At 40.1% G+C, this 27,649-nt stretch overlaps 1 protein-coding gene and 1 long non-coding RNA gene across 2 annotated transcripts in view; both read right to left on the reverse strand.

The window, feature by feature from the left end:
- Window positions 1-27,649, reverse strand: part of CFAP58 (cilia and flagella associated protein 58) — a 75,786-nt gene that overhangs the window by 17,776 nt on the left and 30,361 nt on the right. Inside the window, exons 11-15 of the mRNA XM_053389271.1 lie at window positions 26,328-26,474; window positions 21,327-21,467; window positions 20,776-20,999; window positions 16,988-17,099; window positions 12,688-12,792 (exon numbers count right to left, since the gene is read on the reverse strand). Of these exons, the coding sequence (XP_053245246.1) occupies window positions 12,688-12,792; window positions 16,988-17,099; window positions 20,776-20,999; window positions 21,327-21,467; window positions 26,328-26,474 (729 nt within the window). The remainder of the gene's footprint in view (window positions 1-12,687; window positions 12,793-16,987; window positions 17,100-20,775; window positions 21,000-21,326; window positions 21,468-26,327; window positions 26,475-27,649) is intronic.
- On the reverse strand, window positions 4,572-6,745 carry LOC128414255 (uncharacterized). Its single transcript, XR_008330625.1, has 2 exons — window positions 6,534-6,745; window positions 4,572-4,662 (listed from the first exon to the last, which is right to left on the reverse strand). It is a non-coding gene; the product is annotated as an uncharacterized LOC128414255 (long non-coding RNA).

The raw sequence follows: 27,649 nt of genomic DNA on the forward strand, positions 1-27,649 counted from the left end.
CTGCTTGGTGGTAGATACAACGTCTAGAGTGATTCTGGGTATTCCAAGAAAAGAATTTATAGCAAACAGAAAGAGCCAGAACTGCTGCTATTCATCAGAGACTGAGACTAATGTCATAATCAAGGTTCCAGCATTAAGAGCAGAATTTTTTATTTTATTTTTTATATTAATTTTTATTTTTAAAATTTATATTTTAAAAGCTGTGCTACTTATTGTTCTAAAAAAAGTCCTAAAACATTTAATCTTACAAAGACTTTAATTGCAATTAGTGGAAAAATTACAGTGAGGTTTGACATTGCATTGATGAGGAAAACAAAATCCTCTGCTTTGAGGGTTTCATGTTTATTGGCATTATAACCAAAATGTCAACTACACTGAACTCCAGAACTATTTGTTCATGATGTAATGAAGCAGTGAAAATTCCAAGTGGGCTAAGAACCCTTCTGCAAGTTGTTACATAGGAAGCTGATACTAGTTTAAATGCAACAATGTATAGCCCTGTTCAGTTTACTTCTATGAGCACAGTGAGGTTGTTTTCTTCTTTTTAAAGTTTTTGCATAATAAGAACATTTTTAGCTCAGGATGCCTATGATGAAATGTTTTATGAGGCATATGAAAAATTAGCATACAGTAACCTTCACTTTTTTCTTTTCTTTTACAACAATGGGGGAAAGTTGCCTTAAGCTTTCCAAGATAGCTGCAATATGGATGTTCTCAAAAACTCTTCTTAAAAGGTCTTTCACTTGTGATAAATTTCAGCAAATACTTCTGCAAGAAAATGTTTCCTTTAAGTTGCTTATCAAGGTTGGGTCTCACCGCTTGGATTAACTTCTCAAATATCCATGCTATGACATCAATTCATCATGGGGTAACTGAGGGCTAATTTCTCAACTGTTAAAACAGAAAACCTAGCAAAGGGTGATGCTTGCCTGTCATGAACACACCAGCTCCAAGTGTAATCTCGCAGCCAGCTGCAGAATGCAGTCAGGAACAGGGAGGCTGGGTTTTCAAGCCAGCACAGAGGAGCCTGCAGCTGCCAGCGTCGACTTCCCCTGACCTTAGACGGCTGGCTGATAAGGGAGGAACAGAGAGCAGGCTGGAACACAGCCAAAGCTCCCCGGAAGCCCAAACAGGCACGGAAAGTCCATGAGCTTCACTCATTGTCATGTGTGTGCCATATTTGGCTTCCTTTTTAAAAGCTATCCCACCTTCCTTGATCAGCACTGAAAAATCATATTCTACAGAAGAGCAAAGACTCTTTGAGAAAAGTGACTGAACCTTCAGCCTTTATGTTTCTTATTTTGCTTCCTATCTAGAAGCCTTCCTATACGCCTACACCTCGGACTTATTTGGTCAGCTGCAGCCCCTTCCTGCTCCGAAAAGCTGTCTCTATGACTTTCCGTGCCTGTTTGGGCTTCCGGGGAGCTTTGGCTGTGTTCCAGCCTGCTCTCTGTTCCTCCCTTATCAGCCAGCCGTCTAAGGTCAGGGGAAGTCGACGCTGGCAGCTGCAGGCTCCTCTGTGCTGGCTTGAAAACCCAGCCTCCCTGTTCCTGACTGCATTCTGCAGCTGGCTGCGAGATTACACTTGGAGCTGGTGTGTTCATGACAGGCAAGCATCACCCTTTGCTAGGTTTTCTGTTTTAACAGTTGAGAAATTAGCCCTCAGTTACCCCATGATGAATTGATGTCATAGCATGGATATTTGAGAAGTTAACCCAAGCGGTGAGACCCAGCCTTGATAAGCAACTTAAAGGAAACATTTTCTTGCAGCTGGATTCATGAACTTCACTATTGCTTTCTAGTGAGGGGCATATAGCCAACAAATACTAGTTTGGCAATATGACAAACTCCTTTGAAAAGAAGCTACTTATTCACTCAAAGCAATTTCAAGATGAAAGACAGTCAGACCCTAGAGCCATATTCTTCTTTCCATAATAACAATTGCTCTAAGAGTATATCCATAGGATCTGAAGCCAATTCAATATGGTTTTAGGCTTGGGCTTGTAGCTACTCTGGTTCCCCCAGTGAGTAAGAACACAATATGAGTGCTGCTGGATCAGATCAAAGGCCATCTAGTGTCACTTTCTGTTCTTATCGTGGCGTGCCTGACATCTATGGAAATACTGATAGCACTCTTTCACTCATGAGTCCCAGCAACTAATATTCAGGGGCATTAAGCCTGGTACTGGAGGTAATATAGCCACTAAGATTAGTAGCCATTATTGACCTATGACAGGAGATAGAGAGTTTTATCCTTTTGATTTTCCAGACATTTCAAAAGCCTTTTTACCATCAATTATGATAAGTTAAGCTGGAAATAGGAGCACTACCCTGCAGTAGGTCTGCTCTTACCAACTTATCTGTGCTAGATAGACGAGGATATTTGTGCAAGCTTCTTAACTACTTTACAGAATTTGAAAGTTTAAGATTGCTCTTCAGGAAGGAACTTCATTTAGTTAGAATCATTGATAAAAGATATCATATTTTCATAGGCAAGCAGCTCCATACAGTTGTAGGGATGCACAATAACAAGGGTTTAAGGAACGCCTAGTTAAATAACCTGCAGCCAAGCAAGGGGAGATTGCATCGGATGGAATGCATTGTAGTCTGTATTCTGCTACATCCCTGACATGCCTCTCTGTCTCTCCGAGTGTTTTTAAGTAGTAAGTTTGTCCCCTACAGTATGGAGCAGATTGCACCAAAATGACTAACATTTTCAAAACAACTTAATGAGAGAAGAAGATACCTTACAGCCTCTTAGAAGATGTTCACCCTCACCTTGTCTTCCAATGACATGAGTTGAACGCACTATCACTATACTCAGCATGTTTTCTAAGAAACAAAGTAACACAGCAGTTCTTTTCTGCATTTTTGTTGGCTTGCCATCTTTTGTTATGGGAAGTAGGAGTTTTCCATTTACTAGGACAACAAATCAATACCTCCAATGCTCTCCCACACAAACACAACCATGGAAGGCAAATGGCTGATAGTTAATTCTTTAATGACAAAAGCAACACTTACAGCACTTCCTAAGGTGCACCAGATGTACACCTAAACACACTTCTTGCACCTATATAGCTGGCATTAACTTTTCCAGGTTCACGCCTGGTGGAGCAGTTGAAGCAGCAGTAGGACCATGCCCTCCCCTGGGCTTATGTATCCTCGTCTGATGGTGTGCATACCTGTAACCTGAGACTGACTTCTCCTGCACAGAGGTTGTCCCTCCACTTCCCTCTTCAAGACCCTCCTGGTTCTAGGAGACAGCAGGACAGGGGATGATGGGGATTTAACCAGTTCACCTGTCACATGAAGAGCCTCTTTCTCTGCTTCTGACACATCCTGCCCCCATCTCCACCTTTGACTGACCCTTCCCCTTCCCTCTGTCCTGGCTGCTGCCTTGTGGGTGGCATCAAACCCCATAAATCACTGCCCCCCTCTCCTGGGTCAGCCTCTAAACCCCCTGTCTCCGTCACACACTCACCAGAGCCCTGTCAGTCCCTGACAGGCTGTGACCTGTACACAACTAAATGGGGGTAAAATCTACTGAACACTGTAGGATTTTCTTCCAAGTCCATGGACAGGGATAGCCTGACGACTGCAGTCCATGTGTTGGTAACCTCGAGGTTGGATAACTGCAATGCACTCTATGTGGCAGCCATGAAGTCGTGAGCCACCCACCCCAGAGCTAACTGCTTTGGTATGGATGATGAAGTCCCCCAACACCGGCAGTCTGGAAGTCCTCAACACCACCTCCAAGATCAGTTCAGGCAGCAAGACTGCTGGGCAGCAAAGTGGGAGGTAACCAGCAGAATCCCTAATCTGTCCCGATTACACAACACCAGGAACAAACACTCTGGACCCCCACTGAACTGGACAGAGAGCCTGGCAAAAGATGAATATATAAATTTATTTATGTATTTTAGACTATTTTATTCTCATTTTTAAGATGCGTGCAAAACGGAGCACACCCGTTAAAATGCAGAGAACAAAAGCGTTCCTTGGCACCCATCTATCAAGAATAGGTAAGAAGAAATTATATAAATCCCATGTGATGCAATGGGTGCAATTTTATGACCCAGTAGAATTGCCTTTTAGCTTCAATGAATCTTTTAAATTCCCTTAAAACATAAAGGAGATTAAATATTCATGGAGCTTTCCTAACAATAAACTCAAACTAATTTCTCTTCCGGCTGCAACTTTGTCTTCTTTGTAACTGGCACCTTTAGTCTGAAAATATCTCATACTGAGATCCCATCAAAATAGCTAAAAATGGTGAGGATTCCCCAGAGTTGTAATTTTGATCCAATTTTGTCTAATTTTTCTGTCAAATTTGCATCTTGCTGTTGTCCAAAAGAACATTCATCACACAAAAAAACCCTCTTCTCTCTTTTTGCTCTTAAAGAAAAGGTACAAAGATTCAGTAAGACCTGAAGTGAGGAAGCTTTTTTATCACAATTTCTTCATTTGGGTGCTAAGTGATCTGCTTTATTTTCTCCATCTCTTGATGCTAGATTAACATAACTGGTTTTTATTAGAAAACAATTTTCCTTTTGTTAAATTCAGCTGATTACCTCTAATAGATGAAGTTAAACTGATCATTGCCATTCCTTTTTTAAAAAGCACAGATTTAAAAGTGTTACCTCCCCCTGAAGGTTTTGTTCTCTGGGGAGGAAGGAAAAGTTAGTGCCAACATCAGCATGCTTCTCAACTTAAAAACCATGATGATTCTCTCTCACACACCCTCCTTATTTCACACACTATTTCAATATGAATTGGAATTAGAAATACTAAGGTGGCAATGTGAACACACCCTTTAGTCTCTTCTGCAGAATATCATGTTTGTGTCCCATCTTTTGCTCTATGTGGTATAGCTCATCTGTCCACCTCCTGCACAAAATGATTATAATCAAGGGGCTACCAACACTGCGGGGGGGCAACTGGAAAAGGGGGAAGGGAGGGCCAAGTTCAAGCAACAGCTCCCAGCCCAGCTAGAACTGACTCTCCATCCCAGATTGCCTCCCAAGGACCAAGGAGGATGCCCAATCCTCAAATGGGGTTTTGCAAAGGTTTTAGAAAACTTTAACAAGGGATCGGAGAAGAAGCATGTCAAACAATTTGAGATCCCTGAATGATTTAGGGAATAACAAATGCCAAGATTTAAAAGCAAGAATGTGAAGTGCAACAGGCCTATATCAGTGAAGCTAAACAGGGCTTATTCCCTCCGTGCAACCCCTGCCAAATCTGTTCTGGGGGTACCCTAGGCATCTGGAAAGATTTCGGGCACAGACAAAAGTCCTTGAAACCAACAGGATTTCACTGGATACAACCCATCAAACTGAAATAATACAGCACATGCTCCATAGCCATTTTTTAGGTTCAGGCTAAATCAGATATCAAGGTGAAGTACCAACTTTAGGCTGAAAACACTGCTCAGAAATATATTTACATTCTTGAATAGAAATCCCATCATAAATATTTGGTTGATTAAGGGTACAAGTTTAAGGGTTCAGGACTTCAAAATTCGCTATGTGGATTTTAGAATCAGACTTTGGGAGTGGGATGCTACCAGACCTATGTGAAATCTCTAATATGTTGAGGATTTCACAATGTATTCTGGAATACAGAGAGTTCTTTTTGCACTATCTCTCAGCTAAAGCCATTCTTTTTCCTGCATATACCTTCTTTATGATCATGACAAGTCTTTAGAGAAGATGATTGACAACCAGCAGGTAATATGATGTCATTGCACTGTTATCTGGTTTGAATGTGCAGATAAGTAAACCAGATTGTTAGTCAGTTAGACAGAAAATCAAATTTAGAAAGGCAGTTTGCTTTAAAGGGAGATGGCTAGATTTTTAAACAAATAAAGACATGCATAATTCACTTTTTCCTCAAGCTATGCTAGCTATATCTACAAGGTAATTACTATTACTTTGTTCATTTACTATTTGTTATTTGCTCCCTTACACAGTAATAGTACATACTTCTTCATTTGAGATTGGTAAGCAGTGGCTGGCCACATAGCATGGATGCTGCAGTAGCAGGTTTCCTGCACTGTCAAGAGATTAGACTAGACTTTTGAGGTTCCTGACATGATTCTGTGAATATAAGAATTGTAGCTGAGCATATGAAGCAGAACATTCTAGAAAAGTCTGCCTCTACCAAAGTTCAAAGTAAGGAAGATTCCATTTAGTTGCACAACCAGTAAAGTTACACAATTTGATTCAAAACCACCCTAGACTGCAAACTTGTAATAATATATGCATTAACAAAACATTACATGGGAAAAACTATGTGTTCACCCAGAGGCATCCTTCTGACATTTCTAGTGCAGCGAGACAGCACATTCCACAGTATCATCCAAGGAAGGACTGGAGTTTTCCAACTTGTTCAAGCCCTTGTAATTATTATTAGCATTTGTATATATTGATTTATATACTAGGGGATGGGTAGTACCTCTGGTGGGGGACACTTTGTGCTCCTCCTGGGGTAGTTGGTCCACATTTGGTCCCTACCCTGAACTCAGTTCTCACCTGTAGTTCCTAGAAGCTGTCACACAGCATGTGACAGTGGCCACACCCCGGGAATGGTTTCAACTGCCTAGCTATACCAGGTGAGGATAGCTGATGGGTCTCAAACCATCAGTGAGTTAGGGACTTCCCCTGCATGCAAAGAAGGCAATGGCAAATTGACTGGACAAGACCAATAGTGGGTCCAACGGTCAAGAAGGTGGTTTCTGCACGTGCTGTAGAGGAAAGTGAGGGGCTGGTGGGGCTTCTCAACCTGAGAAGGTAGTCCATATAGAAAAGGGAACCTGATCCTCTGTCGCCTTGCAGGATATCTTCAGAAGAAAAGGCTAAGGAGTAAAACTTATACAAATATGGAGTGGAGTCCCTAAGATGGTTATATATGCCTCCTTCTGGCAACTCCTGCAGCCAAGCTGGTGCCAAACATATTGCTCTGCTTTTTTTTTTGGACCACAATAGCAAAGCCAAGAAGGGGATCATGTCGTCTGGGCAGCCCAGAACCTCCATGCACACTGCCCAGGCTTGAACCCTGGGAAGGTCACTTTGGTGTTGCTAACACGGGAGTCTGACTTTCCTCATGCGGGGACACTCCACTGTCTCTCAAGACGGACGAATGCCAATAATATACCCCACCTTTTTCCCTGAAAGGGACTCAAAGCAGCTTACAGACAAAACAAATGAAACAGCTAAATAGACGAACACTCACTTTCTCCTTGGAACTTTCTCTTTATAATTCCTCTACAGTTACAAGCTTTGGATTACTAGTATCCCTTTGTTCTTGGTTTTGTTGATGTCCTTTAATGTAGGGTCAGAGCTTTCTTCAGTCTGTTTACTGGAATTACCCAATTATCAGCTCCTGCCTAAAGCTGCAAATTATCTTTAGAATAGCCATTAATATACCAAGAGTTTCTGGAATGTGTTGAAAGCTCCTTTCCCCCGGCTTAGATCCAGTACTCACACTCTTATCAGCATAGGAGCCACAGCTGCACAACACCTTCCAGCTCCACTGCAGTAACATAGGATACAGGAGGAGCCCATGCAAGCATCTATACCCAATAACATTTGTTTATGGGGGCAGGGGTCTCCCATAATTCTCACATTATATGGGAATGAATCAACTGCTATGGCTCCTGTACCACTGGAAAAATGCAAAAACCCAGTCTTAAATTTCTGTACATAACACTTAGATTCTCTGTAATTTATTCTACTGCTTCTACTGGACATGTAAGCTTACTGGTCAACTTCTCTTTTTTTACAGGAATCCAAATACCTTACTCTCTTCTTAGGAAATGTCATATGGCAGTTGAGCTGAAAGCCAGAGAGGCATGGAACAAAATCTGTACTGTGTAGTACAGAATAACAGGCTTTTACTATGAGACAAGAGGCCTCAAATTCTAGACAATAAGGCAAAGCTGGGTCCAGAGAAAACTCAGGCAAGCAAGGGCAGATTAAGGTGGTGGGGGCCCTGGTGCAATTCCCAAAATAGGCCACCCTTCTCCCCCAAAAGCATACATGCAGTAAGGTGCCACAAAAAATCTAGTGGTATTTTAAAGAGTAACACAATATATTCATTATGGCATGATGGGGAGGACCCTGAGCACATGTAGTTCACAACTTTTAGCAAACTAAGAACTTTTGGGGCGGGGGGCAAACCTTGATAAACAAAAAGAAAATACTCCAAGCATATGCACTTAACTCATCATTGCTTTTGTTCATTTCCTGCATTGGGCCTGTAATCAACTTAGCCTAGCCTACCTCACATGGCTGTTGTGAAGGTGTAGAAGGAAGTATAAAATGGTGGCAAAAGGAAACTTAAGACATCAAACTTTTGTTCCTTTAACCAGACTAATGCACCTTTATTCCATAAGGGGTCATTATTTTCTACTCCTCCTCCACCCACAAATTAGTACAGTTCCAAGGCTTCAACCATTCGTACTCTGGCATGATTATTGTGTGTTTTAGATTCCTATGTCCCAATGAAAAAAATAAGGGGTAAGGAAACGATTGGGAACTGCTCTTGCTTTTATTTTATCTTCCCCATCCCCCAACTTACTAAACTAGACCAGCTGAAGTACTGAACTGCTGAAGAAGAAAAATGAAAGAAGAGTTTGTTAAGACACTGAAAGATCTTCTGTGTTTCTGCTCTCCACAGTAGTCACAAAGCATCAAGCAATAAAGGTGCTGGCTCTATGCTTTGGCTTGTGCTAAAAGCAAAACAAAGCATCTATCTGAGAGTCAGGCATGGTTCCTTTGACACTCCCTTCTCCCACAGACACACAGGCTGACAACAACCATTCAATATAAATAGTACTACAGACTGCACATATGAGATAAATCAAATGATGATTTTTAGGGATGAAGAGGTGACTGAAATAAATAGGGGTTAAGGGACACAGATGCTTTATTAATTATGAGATTTCTCATTTTTTTTCCTGTGGAAGCAGTTTATTGCTGCTGTGAGGATGCTGCACAATTGAAAGTCTCCAGACTTTGTACGTAATCATAACTAATGGAGTAAGCATAAGGGGGCTTTCTCTAATAGTTATTTTTATTATGAATAAAATAAAATCCCCAAAGTTTATTTAGCATTACATCTAATGATACACCTGAAATATACTGGATACTATAACAGGAGACAAAAGTTTATACACGCATGCACGCGCACACACACAAACACACATTCACTGTATCTTTCCATTTTTCAAAAAGTTACAGTAGCTCTTTCAACAAAAACGCTTTCTCCAAAATACTGCAGCCTCAAATTCAGAGTATTCTAGAGAATAAAAGTACCACACTAGCCAGGCTCTCACTCTGACCCAATCTCCCCAGGCTTTGGAAACCAAACTGACCTGAATGCAATGAAAGACCCATAAAAATTCATCTCCTGTTGGAAGTGGCAAATCTTCCTGTAGCATTTACAGCTGTGGTGTATAGGGACCCATTTATTTCCAGGTTATCACCTTCCACCCACAGCAACATAAAAGAAAGGCTCAGAGACTGACAGGAATCAACAAAAGACCTCATTTCTTCCTGCAATGGCAGAGCAGCTCCTGGGAGAGCTGGGCAATTTGGAACAGTAGCTGAAGGTGGGAAAATGTCAACTATCTGTGAACACAAGGGCCTTTATCCAGATTATTTACAACCATATATAGGAGCTTCTGAGCTATGCTGTTATGCACAGCATCTACTACCTGGACAACACTAGCACTGATTACAGTTCAACATTGCAATTCAGCTTCATCAACAAACGATCATGTCCAGAATAAAACAGGAATAAAATTGCCATGGTGTATGGGGCATCCAGATCTTCTGCTCAGTTCCCTTATTCCTAGTGTGCAGTAGTGGTCATGAAGCCCACTAGATGACTTAGGGCAGTCACTGTCTCTCAGCCTAACCTACCTCAAGATAAAATGGAGAGAGAGAGAGGGAGGGAGAGGGGGGAGGGAGGGGGGAGGGAGGGGGGAGGGAGAAAGTGTGTACATCAGGTGGGATTAAATGTATAAACAAACAAACTAGGGAAAAGTTTTATTTACTGAATGACTTACTTACTTACTTGGTTATTATTATTTTGCCCAGGACAACCCAAACAAAACACCCCACAAAGATACATTAAAGCCAAGAGGAGGGAAAATACATTAAAAACATCCTACCCACTTCTAAAAGGCATAGATAGTTAAAGGCCAAAGGCATGGTTACAGATGAAAGTTTTAGCTTGGTGCCTAAGAACATATTATGATGGCACCAGGCGAGCCTCCCTGGGGAGAGTATTCTACAAATGGGAAGCCACCATAGAAAATACCCATTCTCATGTTACCAACCTCCAGGTTTCTCATGGAGGAGACACAGGAAGAAAGGCCGCAGATGATGACAGCAAGGTCCAGCTTGGTTCATATTAGTCTCTAGATGAGATGAAGACCTCAGGGTATGGATTCATGATTGTAGGAAAGGTTGCCATTTATTTAAACATACTGTGTTGAAAATCATACATCTTATAATTTTGTTTGTCGGGAGGTACCAAAACCAGGGCTTTTGATTAACACCCACCATCCCATTCTGAACTATCAACCATATATATGCCAGAAATTTGGGGATAGAGAGGAGGAAAGTGAAGAGAGGAGGAGAGAGACACTGACCTCCAGCAGAAGGGAGCAAACTTGACTTTACACACTAACTGATTTAAAGGACAATGTGCTAAGCTGGTCTTCAAAAATGAGCCACAATGCAGACGAGGAAAGTCAAAACCTGTTAAATTTAAATCTCATGCTGGTTCATGCTAAACTAGCAGCAAGGGAGTGGCTCAAGAGGAGTCAAAACAAAACCCTATAAATGATCAACAAGCTGATGATAAGAGGAGGAAGGAAGAGGTTACATCTTAGTGTAAACTGAAATCCAATTAACTCTCTTGACCATATACTAACTGCTATGTTTTACCCATATACACATGCTGAACTTCCAAAGGAAATTTCTAAAATGATCTCTTTCTTCATTAATAGTATGTTCCTTGTGCTCATCAAGTGATAAAATATTGAACAGGAAATTCCAAAAAATACCTCATGCTACTTAAATAAGAGGAAAACTCCTGTTTCCAATTTGCATTCTGTATGCCTGCATTTTAGCAACATAAGATTATTCAGGCAATTAAAAATTTCTGCTTACCTGATGCATTTACAATCACTGTGTAGAGACATAAAAACACAAGGCTTAGACAATTCTACTTAGACGGAGAACATGTATGAACACAAGCGGCATCATTCCATCAGGTCAAAGCATCATCCTGCATCTCTACTTGTATTTTCTGTGTTGGGAAAATACAGACTGCCTTTTGGGACACAGAGCACTTAATGGTCTTGCATGCTGTGTGAAATGTAATACAAAGTAGAGGTACATCTTAAAGATGTGCAACCTTCCCTTCAGATTTTAGTGGCATTCCCAAACACATCAATATGTATGTACCACAAAAAAATGAACTACAGAAATAATGTGCAAAAGGAGGAAATACTTAGCATCCACTGCAAGAAAAACCAGTGATGTAGAAAACACGTCTTACTCTTAAGTCATAAAAAACCCACTGAAATCTTCTACCAAAGGCCATAATAAGCAAAGTAGGAAATCCAACAGGCATTATTCTCTACTGACCTGGTAATTAGTGGCATGATCAAAATGATTCAGAACGACCTGATCAAGGAAATAATGCTGCCTTTAAAGCTGGCAAAATTGGTGTTTTGATTGTTGTTGTTGCTATAAGTGAAAGTAGAGGGGTGGACTTTTCACTACATTTTTTATTCTGAAATGTGGGTTGCAGCAACAAAGTTTCATGTAAACAAAGTTTATATGTGAATAAGTGCTGCCATCTAAAGCTAGTTACTGGACATGCACTGTGTTTAATTCCATAAACTGAATACCAGAATATCTGAACAGCACTCAAGGCTTTTGCATACAATCCATCACATTTCTTCCTTTATTCTATTAGCTTTCTCAGAGATCATTTCTAGTCAGATTTGATTTGTGCAGTGACGGTACCATGGCCCTGCTCTATAGTTTTGCTGTAGAGCCATTTTTAAACAAAGAACAGCACGGCTCTGTACCCCAGAGAATTGCTCAGCTGGAGGAATATAGGAAGCTGAGATGCCTCAACTAAGACTATTCCCTTCCATCTAGCATACTACAGCTGAGTGGTTCTGCACTGGTGATGTGAAGCAAAATTGTGTTAATCTAGCAAAATTATGTATAACAATGTGTCAGAAGGCAGCAGGAAGCCTTTTTGATTTAGACAAGTCTTCTAAGGAGTGTGCTCATTAGAAAAAGAAATTAGCCAGCAAGGAGCTCTGAAGACAAATAGATCTCTGTTCCACGCAACCATTCACATCACATGCACTATTCATCACACCAGTCATTCATACATCCACATTCCACATGATCCCATCACCACTGACTGCACTAGCTGAAGGAAGTTTGCATTTTCCCAGCAACACAAGATACTTTTTTGATTGCGTGGAGAGTACAGTATTCCTGCAACAGAAGCACAGGCTTAGGGGATGATATATGGATCCCTCAAAGCAAATAAAAATAACACCTGTGCAAAAATGAACCCAATAATATGGAAATGACCCAAGAGAAACACATGTATGTAAGCAGGATACATCCAACATGCCAACTGTACCTGGAGGAGCAACTCTTTTTCAACCACTTCTTCCGTCTTGCTAATAAGTCGTTTCTGCAATGCATGTATCTTTTGTATCAACTCATAGGTATTTGGGTCGCTGGCCTGCATGATAGGAATACAAATTTTTAGTTGTAAGTTCTGTGCCTTGTAGTATGCCTAATTGCTCAAAACTTAAATGAATACCTTCCACACTAAACATGGCCTTACATAATAAAACTTAAACTTTAAAGCTGTTATTTATTCCCCTAGCAATATGAACAGCCCAGGCTACCAACCTAGACAGTAGCAGGTTCAAGTTGCTTCCATGCAGAGCAGTCATGGAGATCTGTCTATACACCTCATTTAGGATTTGAGGAAGCATCAGTTTCATTGATCAACAGAACATGTGCAGGCAAGCACATATCCTGAACACAATAGAACGTAGTTACATGATTGTTGTCTTCTGGCCAGTAGTACCATCTTCTGAATTGTAACATTCATGCTACACTTTGTATTATTGGGCTTTCAAAGAACTTTTGATATAGCCCCTCAATCCATTTTTATTGCGGTCAAAGACCAGACAGCAAAGTTAACAATAACAATATATGCCACATCCACATGAAGAAGCGGATGTAATTAAAAATTGCCTATAAACTTATTTACATTAAAAATAACACTCCTTCAGCTAAAATCTGTATTCCAGAGATTAAAATCAGTACTCATTCGTCAGCCATCACTGTCACCACAGCCTGTCTTGTCCTTGTTGCTATAAAACAGAGTTTTGCAACAGGCCTGATGATATCTAGATTTTTATCAGCAAGAAGTTTCCTCTAAGCATCCAGGAAATTTCCTTAATAAAGGTAAAAAAGCTCTCTTCAGGTACCATGGGCAGTGTAGAAGAACGTGCCCAATGGATTCAATCTCATTAGAATTGGATGGACATAATCTTTGTTCAGCTGGGATTTCATGATATCTGTCCTCTAGCAGTGCTGAAGGGAGAACATTAAAATGGGCTCTGGAAAATGTCCAACAATGTTTAGCATTTGCTGGATGGGATATTTGAGATTTGTGCAGAGATTTATAGATTTTAGAGGATCAGATAAAATCAGTTTGGAATTCTATGTCCCAGATTTGTTCTTTGATTATATATCTGGCCCTTCCCATTTCCAAACTATTCAGGAGAAAGGCCATAAAAGGACAGTTTTCTTGTAATGCCCTTCCACCATTTTGTTTGATAGTTATCAATTAGCAACAAGGGAAACAGCCCAGTTGGAGTCTTATTAAGTCTTAGCCATGTGTATAGAGTAACTAGCCACACCCTGGCTTCAATCCTATATAGGCCCATCTCCAGTCACAGGGCTGCATTAGGGACACATTTACGGGTTCAGAGAATTGACCTAAGAAATCCTGATTGTATTTTTTCATAGGAGTCCAAATTAGAGAGGGGAACTAGTTGTGTACCATATAATAGTTGTGCTATAGATTTTTCAGCAAATAGTTTAACAGTAGCTGGAATAAAATTTCCTCCTTTTGCTCAGTGGAATCTTAAAATTGCTGCAGTACTTTTTGGGGCACTTGGAATACTGTGTATAGTTGTATTTTAATCAAAAAGTGTATTTTAGAGCTGAAAGATGTGCAGAAAAGGGCAACCAAAATTACCAAGCCGCTGTAACAACTTCCCTATATGAAAAGTTGCAAACAACATTTGAGGTGTTTCAATTGGGGGTGGGGGGGTGAGGAGGAGGAGGAGGACTAATTATTATTATTATTATTATTATTATTATTATTATTATTATTATTATACCCCACCCATCTGTCTGGGTTTCCCCAGGCACTCTGGGCGGCTTCCAGCAAAATATTAAAATACAATAATTCAGTAAGGGTGGACATGATAGAAATGATGAATAAATTATACATGGCATGGAGCAAGTGGATAGGAGAATGTTCTTCTCCCTCTCTCATAACGCTAGAACCCAGAGCCGCCCAATGAGAGCTGAATATTGGAAGTTTCAGGAGAGAAGTGTTTTTTTACACAGTACATAGTTAAACTATGTAATTTGCTGCCACAGGACGAAATGATGGCTACTAAATTGGAGTTTTAAAATGGGTTTGGACAAATTCATGGAGGATTACAATATCAATGGCTATTAGTCATGATAGCTGTGCGCCACCTTCAGAACTGGAGGAGGAATGTATCTGAGTACCACTTGTCGAGGAACACAAGTGAGGCAAATGCAGTTGCACTCATATATATATCCTGCTTACAGGCTTCCCATAAGTATGTGGTTGACCATAGTGCAAACAGGGTGCTAGTCCACATGGGTCTGTGGGCTGATCAGGGCTCTTATGTTCTTATACTGGTAGTTTTGGAATACATTGGCAAAATGCTACAGAGCGACTACTGTCATCAATTACTTCCAGAGGTGGTGCTCACATGGAAAATTGTGTTGACATGCACATTGTCCCAGAACATTTTATCAACAGTGATCAACATTGGAGCTGTTTGCCCTGGGGCATCTGCTATTTTGCTGCAGGGCAGTAGTGTGAAAGTTTAGTCATTGCAACATGCTGCAAGAAAAATCTCCTATGACAGCAGGGTCCCAGAAGCAAAGGGAGTCCTATAACAATGCAGGCAATTATAGGGTTTTCTAGCACAGGACGGCGAGCAGAGAGAGGGATATTAGCAAACCACATTTTTCTTATATATGCTATTGCTATTCTATCTTCACACTTGAAAAACAAATGAACCCAGTGATTCCTAATGAGATAGACTGCAAATACATTTCCGTGTGTTCTACAACCACAAACACAACACACTGTCTCATAATACTGGCCCTGTTTGCATTCCACAGTATGCCAAACTATGTCTTACAGGGGTTGCACAAACATGCTGGCTCTCAGAGAAGAGCTCCCATGCACTTAACTCCTCCCTAGTCCTTTTAGCACAATGTGGCAGTTAACCCAAGGTTTGGCTCAGCATGTCATCTGAACCTGGCATCACAGTTTAGGTCTCTGCTCCTTAACAACAAGCTGCAACCACTGAACAAATGTTTGCATGAACCTGATAAGCCATTGTTTGGCTTATTGTAAAATGTGAACCAGGCTGCCGATAGAAGCTTTCTAGAATCCTCCCATCTGTTAACACAAACATGTCCAATTAATAAATTCCTAAGGACTAAAGCATAGATGCTTCATGCCTTTAACAGCCGAAGTGTTGATTTGCAGGAATTGTTCTATTTTTTGTTCTGGAGATGAACTGAGGCACTGTTACAAATTATTTCAACTGATTCTATATACTGGATGATCAAGCTATTTCAAAATGATTCTAGAATTCAAAGACTTCATTTTCTGCAAGTATCAAATTGTTGTTTATGTGTAAGATTTAGATGTATAGCTGACGTTATCCCATAGGCTATGGACAGGCTACAGTAAATATCTCTAAAATATAAGCAATTTCTAAGCATTTAAATTAAATTATATTCTATATTCTATCTGCTTCTAAAGGAGAAATTCCAGAATACTTTATCAGATGAAAATAAAGCATCAAAATATCAGAATTGTCTGCTGGGCAAATCAATACAACCAAAACATTCAGCTGAAGTTCTTCAGAAACTTGAATACTGCTACCAATTTGAGAGGTCAGCTGAACAACATTTGGCACTGCATAAAAGACCAACATGCATGCAAAACAGAAATCTCAGCAGCTTGAGAAATGTTCAAATGTATCATTTCTGCTCATGGATTTAGCTTATATTAAAGATCTTTATTTATTTTGCTTTCAATTGTGAAGCAAACGAGTGTACATGTTTATAATAGACTACACAGAATGTTGTACTGGTTACTAAGATTCTTTTCTTTCCCAAATTTATACATGCCCTTTCTGCTTCAACTCAATTGTTCTCTCTTCTGTTCTCTGTAAACTTCATCTAATGCAGCATTTCACATTTGACCATGGAAGAGTCGTTCCTTCTTTAAGGTGGGTGGGACTCTCTTTGAATTGTTTAATACTCTAGCCCCCTGTCCAAGTTAATCAACTATTTCACTCTCAATCTCACCTTCAGACCTTTCTCTTCTCTTTGGGCTTTATCAGTTTTCATTCTGCAAAACTTTCTGCAATCATACATCATGGAAGCAACACAAAAATAATCCCCAAATGCCTTGTGCCTATAAAGCCTGTCTGCCATTAACCACCATAGAATATGGTGTGGAAATTTTAGCCTGTCTGCCCTTTTTAATGTCAGTTTGCACAGATTAAAATATGCTTTGCACCATGCTATCTATCTGAAAAACCAGGTCTCTTTGAAAGGTGACACTTTACCTCTAATTTTCTCCATCTGTGAACATTCATGGGGTTCTCAAGCTCTTCCTCCAAGGCTCTACAGCGGGTCCGTTCCTTTAGTAACTCCTTCTGCATATGATAAACTTCTTGCCTTCAAAAAGTAAGAAATACAAACACCATGACCTCTGCAAGGAACTTAATATGAATATGGCAAAATGTTTATTAACTCTTTTATTTGGTGTAAGAGAGAAACATGTAGCCATCTCTCAGTACAATGCTTCTATCGCATGTATTTACTAGTAATTTCAATTACTCAAGCAAACATTTCCAGCACTGGGTGCAGAAGAGTTTCGTGATGTAATGCTATTTTCAGTCATCCCATTCGACTCTTGCCAAAAGCAATGGCAAACTTTCCCTATTTACACAAGGCAGTCGTTCAGAGGTCTGCTATGCAAAATACCAGCATTAGGCTTGTCACAAAGGATTTTTTTTTACCTAAGAGATAAAAAATTAGAAGTCTTGTTTCAAGAAGCAAAATATGGTAAAAGGAAATATGGTACAATCAGCATGCATTATTTAGGACTTGAGATGAGGTAATGAGTGGCTAGTGATAACAAAACTATAGTTGAAACTGTCCAGGTGTCATACATATCCGATCATGCCCACTACCACAAAGAGATAAATGTAATGTCCCCAAAGCAACCTAAGTGACCTTGTTGTCGAGTATTTCCCAGACATTCCATCTGTGACTTATGGAACTTCATGGTAGGGCCGGTCGATACATGAGGCAAGTTGAGGCAACCATCTCAGGCAACAGGATCCACAGAGGCAAGAAATTCTGATGTAGATATTTATTCCCCTTTGTTCCTAATGTAGGAACTTCACTTATCCCTTCTTCTCTAGTTGGGGGAGGGCACCATTTTGTGGTTTGCCTCAGGTGCCAAAATGTTTGGGGCTGGCCCTACAACATGGTACGGAGCATTCATCAAAAGATATAAACTGAAGGCTGTTTCAAAGCAGGCAGACTCCAGAAGTTTATTGTAGCTGAGGAAACATGCATTAAATTGTTCCTTTGGGCAGCTTGAGGAAGTCCCACTTACATTTCTATTCATAGTGTTCCAGCTAAATATCAGAACTGAAAAAACTCCCACCTATCCTCATTATCTCTTCACCAGACTTAAGAGTAAAAATATACCTATAAAATATATTAAGGCATGCCTAAAAATGTAATCTGTACACATGAGAAATGTGTATTTTCAGTCATGCGTTTTCTACAAATGCAGATGTCAGTGCACTCGGCTCTCTGTGACTTCTACATGGCTGCAACAAGAAATACAACATTGAATTATTGCCAGCTCCATTAGACCTCTCCCATCAACTATCACCTGGTAACGGTCATTCCAGCAGGCAGTAGTGGATCTGGTCTTTCAGCAGAGCTGAAGGAATGAGCTCTGCTTTGTGTCTCTGAGGCAGCCTACTATCAAGAATGGTAGCCAGGGCAGTGTGGGTGGGGCTGCATTGTTCTCCTGTCTTCCCAACGCTGGACATCACTGCCACCAAGATGCAGGGGGACAAGGCAACATAAGCTCAGCACAATGCAGGCATATTGGATTGGACACACCACTGCCCATACCATGCCATGCTAAACACCTCTGCCCTGCCCCTCGATTTCTTGGTAAATGGCAGCAACATACAGCATTGGGAAGACAGGAGAGCAACACAGCCCCTCCCGCACAGCTCCACCAGCTGCTACTGCCGGAAGACTGCCTTAGAGATGGGGAACAGCTCATTCCCTCAGCTCTGCTGAAAGATCAGCTCCATCAGGTGCCTCCTGCCCCTGAACTTTTTCCATTCCAGCTAGTCCTGAGGAGGACAACCTCCCATGTGTGCTTTTCCCCTTTTCTTTACAGACATACAGTAGATGGTCTTGTTTCATCGATCAGACATAAGCCATCATTGGAATCTTTTATACACCATGACGTAAGTGATTTTCAAAGTTCTTATTGTTATAATTTTAGTTATATACCTTCTATTTCATTTCTATTTCCAAGTATAAAAATATTAATTACTGGTGCCATAAACAAGATGCATTAACAATTTTACATTTTACATTTGTAATGTATGAAACAATTCTTAGATGGATGGGCCAAACCCAAAGAAGTAACTGTACTACCAATTAAAGCAGCTTAGCACTGCAAATGATGAAATGACTATTTTCTGGCAATTCTAGCAATGATTGGGGAGTTCATTAAAACAGAGAGTTGCTGATGCCATTAACAGAAGTTAACCTTGCCACAGTAGCATATACTTGCATTTCCACATGGTAATCAAGCACGCAGCCCAATACATTTCAGCCCAAAATCCAAAGTGTGTCATTGACCATAGACAACAAATAAATGCCACATCTTTCTAGAATGCTTAAATCTAAATAAAATCTTAAATGAGGGCGGGAAGGAACCTTCAAGTCATCTCTCTCAAGTTCTGCACTGAGACAAAATCCTCTGTTAGGAAATCTGCCCACCTCTCCCCATATATTAAAACCACTAGCCAGTTGGGCCTAGAGAAAAAAAATTATCACACACCCCACAAAAAGGTATCAGTCTACTAAGCCGCTCAACAGAAATTGTTAGTTCTCTAGTATCTAAAGTTCACAATAAAAACATCCCATGACCACTGCCTCTCTCTACAGTAGTTTCCAAAGGAGGAAAAAAATCTGTTCATTATAGCCACCACTGGCACATTACCGGCAAAATCTTTTAAAACTATCTTAGGCTGCATTTTATATACACTTACTACACAGTAACATCCACTGATTTCAATAAGATTTACTTTTCAGGGAAAATGCTTAGAAGCACCCTGTTATTTAATTGCCTAAAAGTCATTTAGCATTTAAGAATTAGCTACAGTAAAAAGTTCCATGAAATTTGCACACTCTTTCACCCAAAGAAATAAGTCCAATTAATTAAAAAAAGCACCTTACCTATTTTATTGTGCTTATTCTTTGGGACTAGCAGAGTAACTCTCTAGAGCAAACCTTATTAATGTCTGTGAAGTTTTGCCAACAGCATAAATCTTACTTAACAGAAGACAGAACTAAATCCTCCTTTGCCAAACCAGTAACTCACTGAAAGCAGTCCTTTTCTTCAGTCTATTTTCTTACAAGCCCACAGTGACTATATAACAATGTTTTCCCAAAAGAACAAAATATGTCTCAAGTATAGCAAGGTCTTTTTTCTTTTTCTTTTTAAAGTATTAGCACAAAAAAGGAGGAGATAAATCTAGCAAGCCCATAAAATTTTGCTCCGAGGTAAACACAATCTCGAATGAAAATTTAAGCAAATCTTTCTACTAGGATCAAGCTACCTGATAAATCTAAAGGACAAAAAAACTGAGAACATATTAGGGCTTGTTATAAATATGTCAAATGTTCTGTTTCCACTATGAATTACCTAATAAAAAACAGCTCTGCTAATGTGGGTCCTGGGCCCCACTAAGTTATTCACTGAACTCTGAACACTTTCCCCATTGCAGCCTGTCAAGTTTTACGTTGTAGCAATTGTAGAAGTAAGTAAAGTTTGGAAGTGGGATAGTTTGGTACCAGCAACTTCCCTTTAAAATGATGTTTCTTTTTCCTGGCTATTGATTGGCTTATTTGCTTGAATTTAAATCTAGTATTGTATAAGGTCATGTGAAGCAAATCATTCCTTGAAATAACTGATATGTCAACACAAATCTTTGTCATGCATGAAAACAAACATTCCCCAGTGTCTCAAAAGCAGTGTCATGGCCGCAGCCACAAGCAAAATTGATTCATTCCGTCTTTCTACCTGAGTTCTTCCACATTAGCTACACTCTTGCCAAGTATTGCCTTCTCCCGACGAAGTTTCTTGATCTCCAGCTTGAGTAGTCGGATGTCTTCCATTCTTTGCCGGTACTGCATTTCTCCCTTGTTCAGAATTGATTGCTGGATTTTGATCTTCTCATATAGAAGAGCCAATTCATCATTGCGACGAACCAGCTGGCTCCCCAGAATGTCTCTTTCACTGATAACCTAGAAAAAGTGGCAGGTCAAGACAAGATTCTACAGATGGGCTGAAAGTATGAAAATTGTCAGTCATAAAGCATAAGGGGGAGCGCTGCCTTCATCAGCAAAAAAAAAACAAAAACATAGCACCAAAATGTTGCATATTGTCAGTAAATAAAAATATTACTGAAGAGGGTCTGAAGCAGTCCTGACAGTAGGCTAGATCTTCAAGTAGGACAAGTTGGCATCCTTCTGTTTTATAACACTATGGTATGTTAAATGGGTTTATGCCAATTTGCTTCAACTGAGTCACATTGGAGTAAATGCCACTGAAGCAGTGCTTGTATTACTTACCTGGTCTAATTCTTTTTTTTGCCTGATCCTCTCTGCATCAGCTTCAGAAATAATTTTCAAGAGTTTTCTTTCTTCTTCCTCTTGTTTTTCAATAAAGTGTTTAGTCTCCAGAGCTTGTTGTCTCATTTTAAGCAGTTCACTCTGACAGAAACAAAAGAAACAGGAAATAAATTGTGTTTAGTAACAGCTTCTGACTTTATAAACCTGGGAATTTAGGATTATTAAGATTTAGACAATCTTGTACTCTTGCTTAGGTTCTCATGTTTTGTTGGATTCAGTTTGCTGGTTCTCAACAGCAAATGAGAAATACCACACAAATGAACACTAAACTCTTATAAAAGAAAGGTTGTAACAATATGTCCAACATCTTTGTATTGTACATCATACCCAGGAGAAATGTCAGTGTGGTTTAGGCTCAATTTGTAATTCGCAGGCATTTCTTAAACTTACAAAGGGGGGAAATGAACAGTAGTAGATAGTGGAGAATTCAGTTGCTTACAGTAATAGCCCACCACTATCTTTATAATTTATCAAACTTGTCTGGAATTGGTGCAAGTGAAATTATACATTTTCTGGCACAGAAAATTCTGACACAATCACACAGACAGTTGATTGATCATGAAATCACTACAATCAGAGGACTTAACAGCATTACCCCTGCAGTGGACAGAGAATACTTTCAGACAAAGCCCATAACCATGGAAGCAGTCCAGGTCACCTTCATTCAAGCTGCTGACATTTTTATAGTGTGCTTGGAACAGCATAGAGAACTCAGAAACAAAGATTCAAGGATAGTACATAAGATAATATTATGTAATACTGTAAGCTACAACACGTTCACAGTCAAGAGTTGAGGTGATAAAGTTTGCACATAATAGGGCTGTTATTTATCTGTAATTTATTGCCTTTGCCTTTAGCAAAGCTGTATCATTCCTAGATACATTGCTAGTACAGTAGTTCACTGGGAGCAACTCAAGGTGTGCTATTTTCAAATATGATAATGATACCATGCCAAAGGAACCACCAAATATTCTGTGGTGCTTCAATTGTTATAGGGACAATCACTTTGTTAAAGTGATAGAAAGGAAAAGGCTATTCCTATTGATTCCTTAGTTGGGAAATATCTTTAAAAGCAAGAAACATTTGCAATATATTTTCAGGACAGGATGTTTTTCAGAGACAGAGACATTTGATCCTGCTCTGTCACAACAGATTCTGAAAAGGGCCGGTTCTAATAAATGGGGATGTGTGTTTGGTCTCTTGAGAAAAAGCAATGCAACAACAACAAAACTGGTTGCGAAAGCAATAATTTAAGAGAACTGGTAGAACTGTTCTGTTATACTAATAAAATACCTTGCTCCCGTGTTGTTTTCTTTAATAAAACTTTTATTTTCCCATATGCACAATATTTGCACCACACTTACTCCAGTTTGGACACTAATCAAACTCTATCAGCAGAGCAAAAATGGATGCTGCCTAGTATTAAATGCAAGCAACAGCGTGTAAAAAGTAATTGTCTGGAAGAGTAAAACTGTTCATGTGGTTCAGCATTGCTGAAACATTTTTTCAATATCAAAATGCTATCCTTTTTGTCACAGAATATACAAGCTGTAAACAAGATACAGCTTTAGATGTTGGCAGAAGCTATTGATATAAGCAAATATTCTGGTTCAGATGCATTAAGTGCATGAAAATCTAAGCTATCTTGCAAAGCAAAATCCAAACAACTACCAGACAATCCAGGAGCCCCATGTGAAGCAGAAGCCCTAGAGGTGTCAGAAATCTCACAAAGGTGTGATCTAAATACCTTCAGGTACAGGATCTGTACATTCCCATGTGACAGAAAACACACGGTGCATGGGTAAGCTTTCCCACTGATCCACTGGATCCTGGCCAAAGCACCAAAGACACATGTAGAAGTTGCATACTAGGACACCCACTGAATTGAATGCATAATATTTGGGTTGGGGTTGGGAAAGATGTAACAGAGGGAGGAGGAAACTCTTAGCATTCTAGATATTTAGCAGAAATTCTGTAGGCATCAGAGCAGAATGCCCTCAAGCCAGTTACTAAAGTGAGGATAGGCCACAGACACTTTTGCTGCTGAATAATTGAACAGGTAAAAGAGCACAGCAATCAAGCTGCTGTCAAACTGTTGGTGGATGGCTCCACAGTGACAAGGCAGCATTAGAGGCTAGTTAAAGGAGACAGTTTTGCACAAGAAGTAAAGTTCTGAATGCTTTCTCCATAGCTGATATAACAACTCACAGACAGACCGAGAACCCAGATTCATCACCCCTTTACAGAGTTCTATTGACATTCTGTCATAACAGTAATGTGCTGACAATAGCTGAAAACCTACAGAGTCACTGGAGCGTAGCATAAAATTGACAAAAAGAAAGCAAAGCAAAAAGTAGCAAGGAAGGGATCTCCCCCTTTAGTGAAAATGAAAATGACCTGCTATGGATGCTGTTTCTCTTGATCTTAAAAAGACAAAAAAAAGAGAGACTGAAGTTGGAAAAGTTACATTTCATGCAGCCAGATTCAGCTACATTCAGTGTAACTAAAAGAAGCGTTGACAGTATTCTCCTACTTTCTTTTTGATTTAGCACAGATTTATGACTTTCTGCTGCTCCTCAAAAGTAAATTTCCACCTGACCAGAAATCCACTCACAGGGAATCTTGTTATTTGGTAATGAAAAACTAAAATCTCTCCCTGTGTGTATCTTCTCTTCTTTCTTAATATACTACAGGGAAAGCGGAATTACTAACTTTGCACAGCATTTCAAATGTTAATTGTTAAGTATCCATCAATACCAGAAATATGACTATGCAAAGAATAGTATTTCCACATCACCTTCCAATAGTGAACAACTCCAGAATCCTGGATATCTCTGCTCTATATTAGGTTTTGCCTCTCTATTCCTTTTGGGCTACTCTCTATATTCAACCAGTTCAGCTGTCTCTCTTCAAATCCTTGATCTTCTTTCCCCCTAAAGTTACAAAAGATCAGGCTGCGGTTATTCAGTCCCACCATTCACCATACCCACCATTCACCATACAATTCACCATACCCATGCTTACACCTGGGAAGGGGTTTAGATTTGGTGGTGGTATCTCACTTCCCAGCTCTCTGGACACAGCCAGACTCCCACAGGCTGCCAATTGTGCAAGTAGGTGTGAAGCTGACCAGTGGGAGCCAGCAGAAAGCCCTGGAGTGGGGCATTCAAAAGGATGGGGGGAGGGCTGTGCCAGCTCAGGATTGACTGGATCCCAAGTCAGTCTTACAGCCACTGCACAATGGCATAGGGCCCAATCGCTGCACCAGCTTGGGCTGGCACAGCCATCACGTATGGATGGGGCCTGAGCATTCTCCACCATCACTTGCCTCCACAGGCACCATGAAGAGCAGGGCTGCAGATGCAGCGGTGGCCCTGCCACTCCACAAAGCCCCACTGGCCAGAGGCAGGAGGTGGGAGTTTGGACTTGGTCCTTAGCCTAATTATCTAATGATTAAGCAACAAACTCCTCAAGTTGCAAATATTTAACCCTAGAAGTTCATGCCAGTGTAGTCTACCACTAGGGTTTAATGGGTATATCCACACTTACAATAATAATGTTATGACAGAGCAATCCAGACACCAATAGTTCAATGGATTCCAAGCACAAATGGCTAATGAAACATGAATGAAGGCAGTTGGCTAAAATGGCATTGGTACAACCTGTCAAGAAGGGAACTAAGACTACAATCCTATATATAATTACTTAGTAGTAAGATTCATTGGCTTAGTATCAGACAGCTATGTATGTTCAGCTAAAAAGGAACCATTTCCAGCAAAGTATTAGATCTCTATAATATTCTTTACTATGTTTTTTCCTGGCAAGATCGTAAACTTTTTATAGTTGCATGGCCAGCAAAAATTCAAGAACTGACAATTTTCCATCTATGCATCTCCATGCCAGGAATCACACAAATGTTAAAGGGATACAAGCCCTGCCAGAAAAATGAGGGCAACCATGGAATATTGACTCTACCCTGCCACTTACAGATTAGGTAACACTTAATTTAAAATACTCCTATCCTACAAATCTGTTAAGCAGAAGTCAATTTAACAAATGTAGACCAAAAAGTATGATGAATAACCAGCATGGGCCAGCAGAGAACTCAGTTTGAATTGCAGAGTCTTTTTGAGGAACCCCAAGTGTTAGTAGAATCAGTTATTTCCCAATCATCCCAGGGCACCCTGGCAGGAAAATCCTCCAGAGCTCTATGGAATCCAATGGCCTCCAGAGGAGGGACCATTTTAATAGGTGCCCCATCATTGCAGGAGGGGAAAGGCTCATGCAAGCCTAAACCTAAGTAGGAAGTGAGTTGTCCATGACAAGTCGATAGATGTTATATCCCACCAGCCCCTTTCAGATCACCATCCAGCTACTTGATCAAGTGTGTTCTATGTAGAGCTGGTGACGTTTTGGGACAGCCCCACTGCAGCTATCGCAGCCATTAAGTCCTGAGGCACCTGGATCTGGCAGCTTTAACATGGATGCTGAAATCCCCAGGAATCCACAACACCAAATCGGATACCACTTTTATCAGCTCAGGCTGATGGATGGAGCACAGCAGAATGAGCAGTACACCTACATATGCCAAGTGGCAGGGCCTCTTCTGGGCAATGGAATGGGAGACTTCCAGCTCTCCCTGCTTTCACTGGCAATGACTGCAGAATGCACTCCTACCATTACTAAAACCATAAATGTTCCACAACAGCACTAGTGCAGCAGCTCCTGCCCTTGGTCCACTCTGAAGAGCCACACAAGATGAAATATATTTTAATACTGCTCTTCAACAACTATTGACAGAAAAAAGATGTCTTTTATATAGACAATAAAAAGTCTATTCAAGTAGGTAAACAGGTACATTTCTGCCCATTCAACAACTTAAAACCAATTCCTTTACCTCTGATTAATACTGGGACACTTTTTCTAATGGAAGTTCCTTACCTTTAAGGCCTCTTTCTCTTTTTCTATCCGCTGGTGGTCCAGGTGCATTTTCACAAGAGCTGCCTCTTTAGCAGAGATCTCTTCTTTCAGCTGGTCTACCTGGTGTGTCATAATCTTCAGCTTCTTTCTCATTTCATTGATTTCATCCTAACATGACAGAATTGAGGGCTTACTATATGCAGGTACCAATGGCTCTAAAGCAGTGATAGATATAAAATCCACATTTTTCTTTCAGCATAGCCATACTCCACCCCAGAACCAGTCCAGGAGGATACCATGAACAATGCCATCAAAAGCCAGAAAAATATCAAGAAGCAGGAGCAAGGTCTCAGGCCCCTGTCTGATATAAAGGTATAATACAATGACAAAATAAGAACTCTGGTTCTCACTTAGGTAAATGCAACATAACAAATATCACACACACAAACACACACATCCTTTGAAACTAGAGCTTATCATGTGATATACACATCATCACTCATGTAAAGAGAACAGGAGAAAGCTGAGTATAATCCTAGATATGTTACAAATCCTCATGAAGAAAGCCAGCTATTTTAAAAGTTGGTATGCACATATGGTTCCAAATCTACTACTATGGTAATGAAAATGGAAAAGCTCCCATGAATTTTGCAAAGCTTGAGGTTACATTCGTTTAAATTAACAAGCAACAGTTCCCAAAACCAGAATGATCCAAAAATGTGAAACCATCCTAGCAAGTACTGAAATTCAGCCACAACTCCTTTATCAAATGGCTTTAATGTGTCTGAGCTTATGATACCCTGGAGATCAGAAGCAGTGTGAACAGGGTTGGGCAATGGGGGAATTTTCCTTATTAAATAATCTGAAAATGCCTACCAAGAGGTTTGCTTTCTCAAACAAGCCTGCACCAATTAAGCTTATATCCCAAGAGAGATGACAATTCTGCATAGTTTTTCAGATAAGACCATCTTTGTTTTCATGGCTGGCTGGCTTGTTACTGAACTATGAATGATGGTCTTATTGCTATAGCATAGCTTGACTATACTATAAAAGTTATGTTCAGCTACAGATGTTTTCTCCTACTCCTGAATTTTGCAATTCATGCTAACTGAATCCTCTTGCTCCCCACACTCTTTTGAAATAAATTAACACCTTATAGATGCCATAATTACCCACTTCCATTTGGGCAAGGGCTATATTCCTAGCCAGGTACAAGCCTGTGCAAGAAATTCCCTAGTCAAATTTAAATCATGTTCTCCTTACTAGGCCACCTTTGTAGCTACTTCCTTAATAATTTGATGGGCTAACTTTCCCTCAGAAAAAAATCTGTATCTTTTCCCTTC

This window comes from Podarcis raffonei, chromosome 5 (genome assembly GCF_027172205.1).
Source record: "Podarcis raffonei isolate rPodRaf1 chromosome 5, rPodRaf1.pri, whole genome shotgun sequence".
Taxonomy (NCBI): domain Eukaryota; kingdom Metazoa; phylum Chordata; class Lepidosauria; order Squamata; family Lacertidae; genus Podarcis; species Podarcis raffonei.